At 49.0% G+C, this 13,854-nt stretch overlaps 1 protein-coding gene across 1 annotated transcript in view; it reads right to left on the reverse strand.

Moving 5' to 3' along the window:
• Positions 1-1,203: 1,203 nt before the first annotated feature.
• The window catches only part of LOC307178499 (uncharacterized protein), a gene marked incomplete at both ends in the record, with an annotated part of 35,284 nt that continues 22,633 nt past the window's right edge, over positions 1,204-13,854 (reverse strand). Inside the window, 2 exons of the mRNA XM_079906691.1 lie at positions 1,204-1,325; positions 13,219-13,308. Coding sequence (XP_079762817.1) covers positions 1,204-1,325; positions 13,219-13,308 — 212 coding nt within the window. The remainder of the gene's footprint in view (positions 1,326-13,218; positions 13,309-13,854) is intronic.

The following is a 13,854-nucleotide window of genomic DNA, read 5'->3' on the forward strand; positions in this document are numbered from 1 at the left end:
GCAGCAGAAAAGAGAGGCGGGACTGAGGAGAGAGAGGGGTCCAGAGCCAGGACAGAGGGGAAGGATACGGAGAGGAGGGTTGGGACAGAAGTGGAGGAGAAGGTGGAACAGGGCTGAGGGAGAAGGAGACATGGGGCAAGGGGAAGGAACACAGACAGGAGGGGTGGGACTGAGATGGGGGAGAGGAGCAGCAAGGAGGGGCAGGGGCCAAGGCACAGCGGACAGACGCAGAGTGGGACTGAGGTAGAGCAGCAGAAGTGGGGACAGTGCTGAGGTAGAGGGAAGGTAAGGGACTGGGAGAGGAGAGGTGGAACCAGAGCAAGGGGGAAAAACACAGAGAGGAAGGGTGGGACAGAGGTAGGGGGGAGCAGAGTGAAGGAGTTGAGCTGAGGTAGATAAAGGGGGTGGAGCTGGGAGAGAGTTAGGGCAGAGGGGCGGGACAAAGGCAGGGCCAAGTATGAGAGCTGGGCCTTGAGGGGAGAGGTGGGGGCTTAAGGGGGCGTGGGGTCTGGATGCGGAGTGGAGGGGGCCTACGGGGGGGGGGAAGTGACTGGGGGGGGGTCCTCAAAAGGGAGGGTGGTCCTTGAGGAGGGCAGGGGGGTGGGGCAATCCTTGAGGAGGAGGGGGGATCCTCAAGGGGAGGGAGGGTGCTTCTAGCAAGGGAAGGGCCAGGGTTGGGTCCTTGAGGAGGAGGGCAGGGGTCCTGGAGGGGGAGGGCTGGGGGGTACTCGAAAGGGAGGGTGGGGGTCCTCAAGAGGGAAGGAGAGGTTCTGGGGGGGAGGGCGGGGGGAGGGTCCTCAAGGGGGAAGGAGGATGTTCTGAGGGGAAGGGGGGCCCTCGAAGGGGAGGGGTGGGCGAAGGTCTTCAAGGGGAAAGGAGGGTGTTTGGTGGGGAAGGGTGGGGGCGGGCGGACCGTCCAGGCCTGAAAGCCTTCTGGCCGAGGAGCTCGTTGGCAGGAGGCCGAGGCGTGAGGGGCAGGGAGGCCGCCGCGTCCTCCTCAGAGCCGACCACCGCCCGCGCGGCCTCCCGCCTCTTCCCCTCAGGGCCGCTACTTAGCGCCTTTCCAGTCGACCTCCCAGTGAAGGGTCCCGGCCCCGCCAGCGTCGCCTCAGGTAGGCCCGCGCCTCCACAGCCCGCGAGCCCGCTCCGTGGCCCCACGTGCCTCCCGCAGTGTGCGACCCGGGACAGCGCGCGCTCACCTTGCTAGCCCGACGCCGCCGTCGCCGCCGCCTGACTGAAACGCTCGACCTCGGACTTGGCGCCCAAACCCGCGGCGCATGCGCTATGTGCGGCCTGCGCGTGCGCCTTGTGGGGCGGCCGGAGGGCTGCGCGGGAAACGCAGGCCGCTTCCGGCCGGCTCCGCTGGGGGCACGCGAGAACTAGGCTGGATTGGAGGGGACGGAAGACCTGCTTCCTGTAAATGCTTTAGTAATTTTTTCAATAGTTAACACATGGTTTAAATTTTTTTTTAATTAAATAAGCAGTATGCAGTGGAAAGTCTGCTCACCGTTTGTGTGTGTGTGTGTGTGTGTGTGCCACCCACCAATTTTTTTAACACCTTTATTGGAGTATAATTGCTTTACAATGGTGTGTTAGTTTCTGCTGTATAACATAGTGAATCAGCTATGCATATACATATATCCCCATATCCTCTCCCTCTTGCATCTCACTCCCACACTCCCTATCCCACCCCTCTAGGTGGTCACAAAGCACCGAGCTGATCTCCCTGTACTATGTGGCTGCTTCCCACTAGCTATCTCTTTTACATTTGGTAGTGTATATAAGTCCGTGCCACTCTCTCACTTCATCCCAGCTTACCCTTCTCCCTCCCCGTGTCCTCAAGTCCATTCTCTATGTCTGTGTCTTTATTCCTGTCCTGCCCCTAGGTTCTTCAGAACCTTTTTTTTTTTTTTTTTAGATTCCATATATATGTGTTAGCATACAGTATTTGTTTTTCTCTTTCTAACTTACTTCACTCTGTAGGATAGACCCTAGGTCCATCCACCTCACTGCAAATAACTCAATTTCGTTTCTTTTTATGGCTTAGTAATATTCCATTGTATATATGTGCCACATCTTCTTTATCCATTCATCTGTCGATGGACACTTAGGTTGCTTCCATGTCCTGGCTGTTGTAATAGAGCTTCAATGAACATTGTGGTACATGACTCTCTTTGAATTATGGTTTTCTCAGGGTATATGCCCAGTAGTGGGATTGCTGGGTCGTATGGTAGTTCTATTTGTAGTTTTTTAAGGAACCTCCATACTGTTCTCCATACTGGCTGTATCAATTTACATTCCCACCAACAGTGCAAGAGGGTTCCCTTTTCTCCACACCCTCTCCAGCATTTATTGTTTGTAGATTTTTTCATGATGGCCATTCTGACTGGTGTGAGGTGATACCTCATTGTAGTTTTTGATTTGCATTTCTCTAATAATTAGTGATGTTGAGCATGCTTTCATGTGTTTGTTGGCAATCTGTATATCTTTTTTGGAGAAATGTCTGTTTAGGTCTTCTGCCCATTTTTGGATTGAGTTGTTTGTTTTTTTGATATTGAGCTGCATGAGCTGCTTGTAAATTTTGGAGATTAATCCTTTGTCAGTTGCTTCATTTGCAAATATTTTCTCCCATTCTGAGGGTTGTCTTTTGGTCTTGTTTATGGTTTCCTTTGCTGTGCAAAAGCTTTTAAGTTTCATTAGGTCCCATTTGTTTATTTTTGTTTTTATTTCCATTTCTCTAGGAGGCGGGTCAAAAAGGATCTTGCTATGATTTATGGCATAGAGCGTTCTGCCTATGTTTTCCTCTAAGAGTTTTATAGTGTCTGGCCTTACATTTAGGTCTTTAATCCATTTTGAGTTTATTTTAGTGTGTGGTGTTCACCCACCAACTTTTTAATGTCATAAACCACATACACCCAGGTAACCAGTGCAATTATTTAAATATTTATGAATAATTATATTGAATAATTATGAAAGCATGAACGTTTTCAGCATCCTTCCACAATTTCTTTATGTATATATAAGTAGATCTATATGTATATGTATTTGTGCATTATACACACAGATGCATCTGGTTATCATTGATATATATTATAAACATGTATCTATACTATAATATATATTCTGTACATATATATCTGTAATACAAATAAATATATTTTAAAATATAAAATATTTTAAATATATAAATATAATATATATCTTATAAATAAATTAAAAATGTAAAGATATAATACAATGTATGACACTTGTACAATATGATATATACTGTAACATAAAATGTGTACTTAAGTAATATATAACACACCTATCATTATGATGATACATAGATTCACTATTACGTATAATTATATATTTGTCCAAAAATAATACATATATTTTTATGTTTGCAAAAATACTCATGGTCTTATTTCCTCCCTTTTTTATACAAAAGGTGGGAGACTTTGCACAGTATTCTGTGCCTTCATTTTTTTACTTACCAGTATACCTCAGAGAGCTTTTCATATCAGTACAAAGAGAATTTGCCCACTGTTTCTGAACAGCTGTTTGGATTCTGCTGTATAGTTGTGACTTGATTTATTTAACCCATTCCTGACTACTGGGTGGTTGAGTTGTTTTCAGCCCTTTGCTACCAGTATTCAGTGCATAACTTTGACCTTCAGTGATTCCGAGATGTGTAAATCTGCTAGGAAGATAAATCCCCTGGAGTGGAATCGCTGAGGCAAAGTGCACATGTGTGTGTCATTTTGATAGAGATTTCTAAATTGCGTTCCATAGACACTGTTGCAGCTTAGACCCCCACCAGCCTGTGTGAGCAAACCTGCATTCTGAGTGTTATATGATGCTTTTTCAAATTTTCCAAAACCAATGTTGAGAAACTCAAGGCAGTTCTAGTTTATGTTTCTTTTCTCATGAGCAAGGTAGAACATGTTTTCCTGTGTTTAGGAGCCATTTGTATTTAACTAAAGAATATTTATCGGGCAGGGGCTCAAGATATGCGGGGAAAGCATACTGAAACGTGCAATAATTATTTTATGCATAATGATGTTCATGGTAGTGATGATGATGATGACATAATGGTTAATATTTCTTGACACAGACCTTTATACCCATCACAAAAATTAACTCAAAATGGATCACACACCTAAATGTAAAACCAAAACTTGAAAACTCCTGGAAGAAAACGTAAGAGAAAAACCTATGACCTGAGATTTGGCGATGACTTTTTAGGTATACACGTGCAGACTCTTGCAGAGTCAAGCCTAGTCTCACAAAGTCGGAACACACAAACTCCTGGTGGGGGGGATTCCCCAAAAGTGCCCTCCTTATCTGGAAATCTACAACTCAGAGGTCATTTAAACTCTCTGAGCCTCAGTTTGTCCCTCCAGAATGAAAAGACAGTAACTTATTAAATATAAGAATCAAATATGATTAAATACATGCGTAGTGGAGGAAAGTTTTTTCCTCTACCCTCTTATGGTCCCTGGGTGGGTCTGAAAGTTAACTAACAAAGACGATTAACAGGAGAAAAGCCTACAAGTTGTTTTAATATAACTTTTACATGACACAAGAGCCTTCCTAAGGAAATGAAGACCCAAAGAAACAGACCTGAGTATTTTATGCTAGGTTTGATAGGGCGTGGACAGTTGTGGAAGACTATAAGAGGTTAAGGAATAGGAGGAAAGTGTAATAACCTGGTGGAAACTTAGCAAGGCCTGTGTGTTAGGATTCTTCTTGGAAGCGTTCCTTTTTCTTTGGCGATAAGGATGCTCCTTTCCTCCTGGTATAGGGAGGGCACGTCTCCCATGAGGGATTTATGACCTGTTTCAGGGAAGCAGGGGAAAGGAGAGGTGAGAGTGAATTTCCTGCTTTGGCTGTTTTCTCAAACCCCTTCAGCTTCAATATGCCAGGTGCCACATTTAGGCGTAGGGTATCCTGAACCACATCACATGTCAAGTGACTGAAAGAAATGGTGTACGAGACCTGCACAGGCAATTTATGGGTTGGCTACAATTTTATTGTTATTAGGGGGTGAGTATCAGGAGATGGCTTCCTTCACCTCCTCTCCGGGGCTTCAGATTCCCTGCATCACTGTCCCTGTCGCTGTCCCCATACCCCCTGGACCCGTGCTCCCCACCAGTCAGGAAGACAGAGCCCCCGTTGTCCCCTCGCTGCTGGACCCAGCGTCCTGTCTTGTCCCTCCGGTCTTCTCTCCTCTAGGTGGCAGGAGGAATCCACGGGAATCAGAGTCGCCTGTGCGCTCAACTGCACCAAGAGCTGCTGGCCGTCCTGGGGTGACTCTCTGGTCCTCAACGTGACTAGCCGGCGCGCCCGCCACACGGGTCCCAGGTTCCTAGGCAGCGCCCCTTGAGACCCCCAGACCCTGAACGCACTTGGCGCGCGCTCTCAGGGAGCCCCCTCCCCGAGAGCCCCCTCCCCTTCCCTCTGCAGCCCCTCAGCGCAATCCCACTGCCGCCCCGACCCCCATCAGCCCTCCAGCCCCGAGCACACGCAGACCCTTCAGAGCTGCAGCGGCAGGACTGACCTCCCGAACGGGTTGTGACTTGGCGCGGGCTTCCCGGGGAACAGGGGCGGGGCGGGCTAGCTCAGTGCTGGTCCCAGGCATCCTGCAGAGGGTCCAGAAAACGTGCCCGGGGACCGCGCAGGACAAAGGCGCGAAAGGAGCCCCTCACGACCACTGCCCCTCCCCTGCCCACATAGATACTCAGGTCGAGTGACTGAAACAGTGCCTGAAACAAAGTATACAAAGTTGTCATGCTGGCTACAACTTATCGTTACTAGGGTTTGGAAATCCTGGTCCTGCACCTCCTCTTTGACCCCAGCGTTCCTGCCTCACTGTCTCTGTTTCTGGGCATTCCAGCTGGGCCTCAAACAGCCATCCTCCCCACAGCGCCTCTCCCCCTCCCCACCTGGACCCAGTCCTGGACCAGGTCTTCCAGGAGAAGGGAAGTGCGAGTTGACAGGGAAGAGCCGCAGGTTATGCTTCTGAGCAGCAGAGACACAACAGCCTGGATGCCCGGGTCACGGGGAGGGGGGCGGGGTAGGGGGCTGCAGAATCATCAGACACACAGTGACCCCCAGCCACACTGTGGAGTTATTCGGATCAGAGCATGTATAGGTGCAATTCTCCTAGACGACAGCCACTAGTTTTCTCTTCTGAAGAGCTGCACCAATTCACCCTTCCACAACAATGCATGAGAGTTCCAGGGGTTTCACAGCCTCACCAACTCTCATATTTTTCCTCTAGTCATTCTGATGGATGTGTACTTGTACCACTGGAATCTGGTTTTGGAAAACAAAACTTTAATTTATTGAAATATCTCAAGCTGGATAGGTTATAAATATCAACAAAATTAGAACTTCAGAAGTAGAAGCTGGAGTGAGAAAGAGGTTGTTTGTTTGTTTGTTTTTATAATGAAGACACCTTGTTACTATTTGGGATTCTTATGAAATGTCTGTATTATCTGAATGAGAAAACTCTCTGTATGTTCTCCTATATTCTTGAGGCGAAGAAGCTGATAGGTGATAATTTTACTACTCAGAAATGGGTGGATGCCTTCCTAAGTAACAGAGGGCTGCAAACTGGTGATAATCTTAAAACCAGCCAGCACAAAAGAACTGCCATAAATATCTTGTAAACTATGAAGGCCCCACTACATGCGTACAAGGAGGAAAATGAAAAGGTGCTGGCTGAAGCAGCAGCAGAGAAACCCTGGAGGAGGGGCCCTGCAGATGGAGGAAACAGCCAGTGCCAAGGCCCTGAGTCAGGGTTTCTGTCACCTGCCACCCAAGGAGTCTGATACAGAGGATGCAGGACAAGGAAGAAGGGTGGGGATGAGAACATGAGAGTGGAAGGATCTCTCGGGCTGGAGGAATGGAAAAGCCATCCTGGAAGGAAACTTGTCCTGCAGACTAGTCCCACCTCCCCAGGGGCGTATAGGGAGGATTTCCCATGGAGATTGCAGTGCTATCTCTCCTGCTCACGTTGATTCCTCATCACCTCGCTGGGGGGCTCCAGGGACATCTCTCTCCCTGACACCAGGATCATCTCCTTGCTCCAACCTGGTGGTCAACTTTGGTTTGAAAACCTGATGCCCGGCTCCAAAGAAGGAAAGAAGAGTGAGATGCCTCCCAGCATGCAACCCAGACCAAATGTTTGCATAGAAAGACCAACAGTGTGATAAAAAAAGGACCTCCAGAGAGAACGTGGGGAAACTCCCTCCCCAGCCTCCACATCCACCTTGACCTACCCACACCTTCCACCCCACCAGCTCAAATCTCTAAGGATGGAGATCCAAGTAGTTCCCAGGCAGCAGAGCCCACCCCATTGCGTACATCAGCCAATCAGCTCATACCTTATCTCTCTGGCCACTGTAATTGGTTAGCTGTGGTCATGTGATGAAGCCAGGTCCAATCAGATCAGGTCAGACTCCTGGGGGGAATACAAGCACCAAAATAGTCTACCATTCCTGTTGCAAGTGAATTAGAGCACTGGTGCTCCTGGGGCTCCTGGAAGCTGTCTTGAGACCAGGAGCAGAGCCAACACCATCAAAATCCCAGTGCTAGAGGCCAGTCCGGGGCTGGAGCTCATCCGTGTCTTCTGGAAACTTGATAGCCTTTTGGAATCACCAGACCACCAAGCTCTGGTGAGCCCTGTCTGAACTGGGGGAGGCCGTCCTTACACAGGGAGCTCAGATTCCCACAGTTGTCAATAACGTGTCCTTGTACAGGTCCTTCTGAACCAGCTCCAGCAGGACCTGGGTGAAGGACATGGCCACGTCCTTGAAGATCACTGGTTCCTGTACCTCCAGACAGCATCCTTGTTCACCGAGGGACTGGTCCCCCACGCGGCCCAGGAGAGGACATGGAAATCCACTGGAAGTTGGGAATGTGTTCAGAATTGCATTGTGGTAGATTGCAAAAATGGCCAGAGTTTTCCACCCTGCCCCATGTCCATACCATTTGACATTTAAGTGGGCAGTGCCCTCCTGTTCTGAATCTGTGCTTGGCTATGAAAATTGCTTTGGCCAATGGGATCCTGGCAAAATGTGACTTAAAGAGAAGTTTGAAGTGCTTGAGAAACTGTTATTGGTTTCTATCTTGTGCCCTGAACACTGCGTGGGGATGAACATGCCTAGGCAAGCCTGCTGGAGGATGAAAGTTACCTAGAGCAGGGCCAGGTCTCCCCAGTCCCCCAAGAGAAGCCAGCCTAGGTGAGCTGAGGACCAGCGTCCACCAGGTATCTGGAGGAGCCCAGAAACCTCAGCAGAGCCACCTCCACGACCCCTTGTGGCTGTTGCTTCTAAAATTTACCAACTAAAGGATGCTCCCCACTCTCCAGTCCTACCTACAGTTCACCCTGAAAGGAATTCAGAGTGAAGATCCGGGTGAGGCATTCTATGCTCTGGGAAAAGTGGAGGAAATGGCCCTCAGATAATTAGATATTTTCAGGAGAAAATATTATGAACCAAGACTCTTGCATCTTCCCATATTTAGAAAAGCACTAAAATCATTGACTGAGATGTCTGTTCTTCATGACCAACAGGAACCTTGTGCTGAGATGTGTGCTTAACTGCATGGACCCCTTCTCCAAAATCACACAGAAACTGACCTCCTACCTACCTTTTGGAACCGTTCCTCAGAGCTCTCTGAGAGGCTATCTCCTGGTTCTAATCCGCAGTAAGTCCCCAAGTAAAATTGAACTTCACCCCTCTCATGTTGTGTATTTTTACTTCAGTCAACAGCTTTGACTTTGTGGTTGTTGGCAGAGACTCTGGAGCCAGCCTGCCTGGGTTTGAATCATGGCTTGGCTACTTATGATCTGTGTGACCTGAAGCAAGTGACATGAACTCTCTGTGCCTCTGTTCTCTTCTCTTGGAAAGATGGATAATAACAGAACCAGCCATATGGTTGTGAGAATTAAGTGGATCAAAATGTGTAAAGACATTAGCTCAGTGCCTACCACATGGTCAGTGCTCGAAGGTTCATCATTCTAAATATTTGTGTAAAAATGGAGGAGCTCCTAGTCAATGGGAGAGAGATACAGAATTGAAGAGTACATTTATTCACTCATGTATTCATCACAGCCTGGTGCCGGGGCTAAATTAACATAAGAGACCTGGTCAGCGGTGGACACAATATTCATCCTCCTTTGCTGTAATAATAGAAGCTAGTAGGTGACACAGGATTGCCCAGCTAAGGACTGTACTTCCCAGCATCTCTTGCAGCTAGATTGGTCATGTGACTATGTTCTGGCCAATGAGGTTTGAGGAAAAGTGATCTGGGCATCTTGTAGGAGTTGTCCTCTGAAGGACTAAAGTGTGTCTTCCCCTTCCCTCATCCTCCTCCCCTTCCCCTGAGCCACAATGTGGACGGGATATGGGGGGGTGAGCCCTCTCCAGCCACGTGGCACAGAGCACCAAGGTCAAAGGAACTTGGCTGCCCAACTCTACGGGAATGCAATACGCCGGCTGGGGGAGTTTTACACACAGACCACAATCATGAGAGAGACATCAAGTTCGGTTTATTTAAGCAGCTGTATTTGGGGACTTTACATCACAGTAGCCCAGCATGCATGATTCCAGGGTGCTGAGTCAAGAGCAGGAAGCAGAGGGAGCTCAGGTATTAGGAAGCAGTGACAAAGCTGAGACAGCACAGGGGACATTCACACACCTTGATTTCATGAAACTCTAACACAGGCAGAGGAACGAAGGTGCAATTTGGGTCCGTTTTCAAAGGTTCAGGAGGAAATTGGGAATCAGAGTCAGGGTCATCCTGTTCCAAGTAATAGGTGAAGCAAACACTTGGCTGGAAGGAAAGAGAACAGAGAAGAAAGAACAGAACGTTAGTGTCACACTAATGACATTTTGGGGTCAGATCATTCTTTCGGGGAAGGGGGGCATCCTGTACATTGCAGGATGTTGAGCACCATCAACATCATGTATTATATATATTCATATTAGAGAAAACATGCAAATAGAAAATGTGTTAACAATCGGTGGATTTGGATGACCTTTGTACTGTTTTCATAAAGTCTTTGATTCTCACACTATTCCCTAATAAGAAAACCTCTTCAAAAGTCCTCCCTGGGACTGTTGCAGGCACTAACAGGAAGGGTGTTCTTGCGAGCATCCTGCCCCTGTGTCTCACCTGACCTCTACCCACGGCCCCCCTGATTCCCCATCAGGGCCCTCCAAACTCCCCTCCCACCTGTTAAGAATCCCAGAGATGGAGGAGACTCCTCATTGGCTAAGGTTGAGTCACGTGCCCAGCCTGGAACCAATCACAGGGAACCCTGGCATTGCCGGCTCTGATTGGTCAGGGGCATAGCTGGAGCTGGTCTGAGGATGGGATCAGACACATCCAAAGTTCATGGAGGCAGATGGTCCTCCCAAAAATCAAGTGTTTTAACAAAAGAACGAGGAATGGTATCCAGGTGGACAAAGCCACAGCTGCCTGCCTCAGCAGGGACCGTTCCCTAATTCATTCCTTCATTTAATCAGCCCACATGTGTACAGTGCCTACCACTGGTTACATCTGTTCTAGCCAGGGGGGATATGTCATTGAACAACAGAACAGGTTCCTACCCCTTCAGAATGAACAAACAAATACAAGGTATGCTTTCGGGTAGCAATAATTATCTGACAAATATTCAGCAAGGCAGGGGGGTGGGGCAAAAGTGAGCAAGGGAGGCTTCATGGAGGAGGTGACATTGGAGCAGAGGCAGGAATTAGGAAAGAGAAGGAAGCAGGAAAGAGGGCAGCATCTTCAAGGAAAACCATCCCTTACAGATGGGGCCACATCCTTGGGGGGGACAAGGGGCACCTGGCCACCCAAGGGTCTCTGCTGAGCAGAGAGGGTCGTGGAAGTACTTGACCTCTCAGAACCCAGGAGCCTCTGGTCAAAGGGAGGAAACAAACAGGCTTACCATGGGACAGATTGGCAGGACTCTGAATGACAGTCTTCCCTTCATTCCAGTGGACTTCTTCCGCGGCTCACCAGGGTTCTCAGGAAGCAGGGCTGAGAGAGGAGGAAAGAGGCATGAGGACCCCTTGCCCTCTGAGGCTTGAGAACTCAATAATAATAAGATCTTCATCATGAAACCATTGACAAGAACTAACATGTGTTGAGTACTTGCTATGTGCCAGGCACGCAGTTAAGCATTTTACACATCATAGCTAAATTGAGATGGCTACTATCATCATCCAGCTTTAGAGATGAGGAAACCAAGGCACAGAGGTTAGGACACTTGCTGGAGGTTGCACAGCAGCGCCTGCAGACATGCATTCAATTGCATCCCGAAGGCCCACAGGGAACAGAGAGGGAATGTCAGTGAGTGAAGGGGCTGAGGTGAGACAACAGGGTCTCTGGAGATGGTAGCACCTTGGGGAGCCCGTGTCCAGGAGGAAGGGACAGCTGATATGCAGCTGCCTGTGGGGATGCCCCTCCAGAAAATTGTCTAGTTTCCCCACAGAAGACAGATGTCTTGATTTAGAGTGAAATCCCCTGATATTTTAAAGCTACCAACAAATCCAGATATTTTCTTAGAAACTCCTACTCTCCTGCTGGGAATGGAAATCGGCCTCTCTATGGAGAACCATTCAGTCAACCCGTCAAAATTACAAATGCACACCCCTTTGATGCTTCCATTTCAATTTTTAAACACATTATCATGGTTATACTCCTCCGTGCGCCATATGGCCCAACTATAATCCTACCTCTACTTGCATTTATTGTCTTCCTCAAAGATTGGGAATAACCCAAATGGCCACCTGTACGAACCAGGTTAAATAAATTAGAACACAGGACAGACAGACCATGGAATGCCAGGCAGCTGGAACACAAAGTCGTCATCTTGTGGAGAAGAGTCCCCAAGATGGACAGGGGACACAGGGCTTAAGGTCAAAGACCCCGAGGCCAAACGCTTCAAATCCCAGCATGAGCTAATCATTCATCCCTGTCACCCCTCAGATTTCCCATCTGCAAAAGGGGGCAATCACTGTCCTTACCTCACAGAGTTGTGAAGCATGAGTGATTGGGTGCTTGGAAAGCACTGGGACTGGGACTGGAAGATACCAAGTGTCAGATCAGAATTAAATGAAAGAAGACAAAAGAGGAACCGGCAGTGGCATATAGAGTACACACAGTGCATCAGACATAAATGCATAGTAACAGATACACAGCCTTGTCTGTATGAGTGAGCATAGAACATTCTGGAAGATTGGACAAGAAGCTGGAAAGTAGCTACCTCTGGTAAGGGAGTAGGTAGCTAAAAAAGTGGCCTGTATTGGGCTTCCCTGGTGGCGCAGTAGTTGAGAGTCCGCCTGCCGATGCAGGGGACACTGGTTCGTGCCCTGGTCCGGGAAGATCCCACATGCCGCAGAGCGGCTGGGTCCGTGAGCCATGGCCGCTGAGCCTGCGCGTCCGGAGCCTGTGCTCCGCAACGGGAGAGGCCACAACAGTGAGAGGCCCACGTACCGCAAAAAAAAAAAAAAAAAAATGTGGCCTGTATCTTGTTTTGTATGATGGTTACACACAGCTATAGATGTGATGAAACACAAGTAGAAACACACACGGATTGTGCCAATATCCATGGGCTAGTTTTGATGTTGTAGTATCATCATATAAAATAAAGATACTGGGGGAAATGGGATGAAGTGTCCATGGAACTTCTATGTGCTATTATGGCAACTTCTTGTGAATATAAAATTATTGCAAAGTAAGACGTTTCAGAAAGGAAGCATCCCAGCAAAACCAACAGCCCTCACTCATGTGTCCAAGCCACCAGCAGGATCCACAGGCTTCACAGGAATCACCCCACTCCTGCCGACTCTTTGGGTCAAGCCTCCTTCATATTCCACCTGAATGACCTGACCCTGCAATTCCTGACCTGGCAACTGGATGCAGGGCCAGTCCAGGCAGGTATCCGGGTCACAAAATGGAGCCCAGATTGATTCCACCTCCCGAGAGACACCCCTGAAGACTCTGAGCAGGGGAGAGACAGGACCCACTGACGAGGGGATGTCAGGGAGGTTCCATCCTGGGTGCCGCTCAGGGCCCTCCCTTCCCAGGAAGAGCAACTAGGAGATATCTGAAGTTGGGATCAGTCTTCAGGGTCAACCTTTCCTCATCAGCCTTACCCTGGAGGCTCTCCCCACTCCCACTTGCCCACAGGTTTCCACCCCATGTGTGTCTCACCTCCTTTCTCCGGCGGCTTGGTCTGCACCGCCTCCGTTTCCTGGCCCTCGACGGTGCTGAGAGGTAGCATCGTGACACCACAGGTGCCCCCTATGGACAGGAGACCACAGTGGTCAGTGCCTGGGCTGGGGACCCAGATGGCCCGGGTGTGAACCCCAGCACTGCTCTCAGGTGTTGGATGGACTCAGACAGCTCCATCCCCCCCCCCAATCTCCAGGTCCCCAACATCCAAGGGGAAGTGTTGGCAATGCCTCCCTCCTAGAGTGGCTTCCAAGGCCCAGTGTGTGATGTGGGGCGAGCGATGGCCATGGTGCCCCTTTAAGGAAAAGAAGAAATATTATGACACAGAGTGCTGGGAATCATGGGTGAAGGTCGGTTAACTGGGTATCAAAAGGGCCTCTGGAGTCTGGCGTACAGCAGGCACTCAATAAGTGCACCTCATGGTCAGCATTCCCAGTGCTGTATTTCAGCTGTGTCCTAAGGCTATAAGGCAACTTGACCAAATGGTTCAGACCAGGACCCCTCTTCCCTGTCCTCGGGGGCCTCTTCTGGTACAGGATGCTCAAGTGACTGCCTCTCAGGACTGCTGTGAAGACGAGGGGGGCGGTCCACAGACCCCTCACCACAGCCCCTGGG

The sequence above is a fragment of the Stenella coeruleoalba genome, assembly GCF_951394435.1.
Source record: "Stenella coeruleoalba genome assembly, chromosome: 20".
Lineage (NCBI taxonomy): Eukaryota > Metazoa > Chordata > Mammalia > Artiodactyla > Delphinidae > Stenella > Stenella coeruleoalba.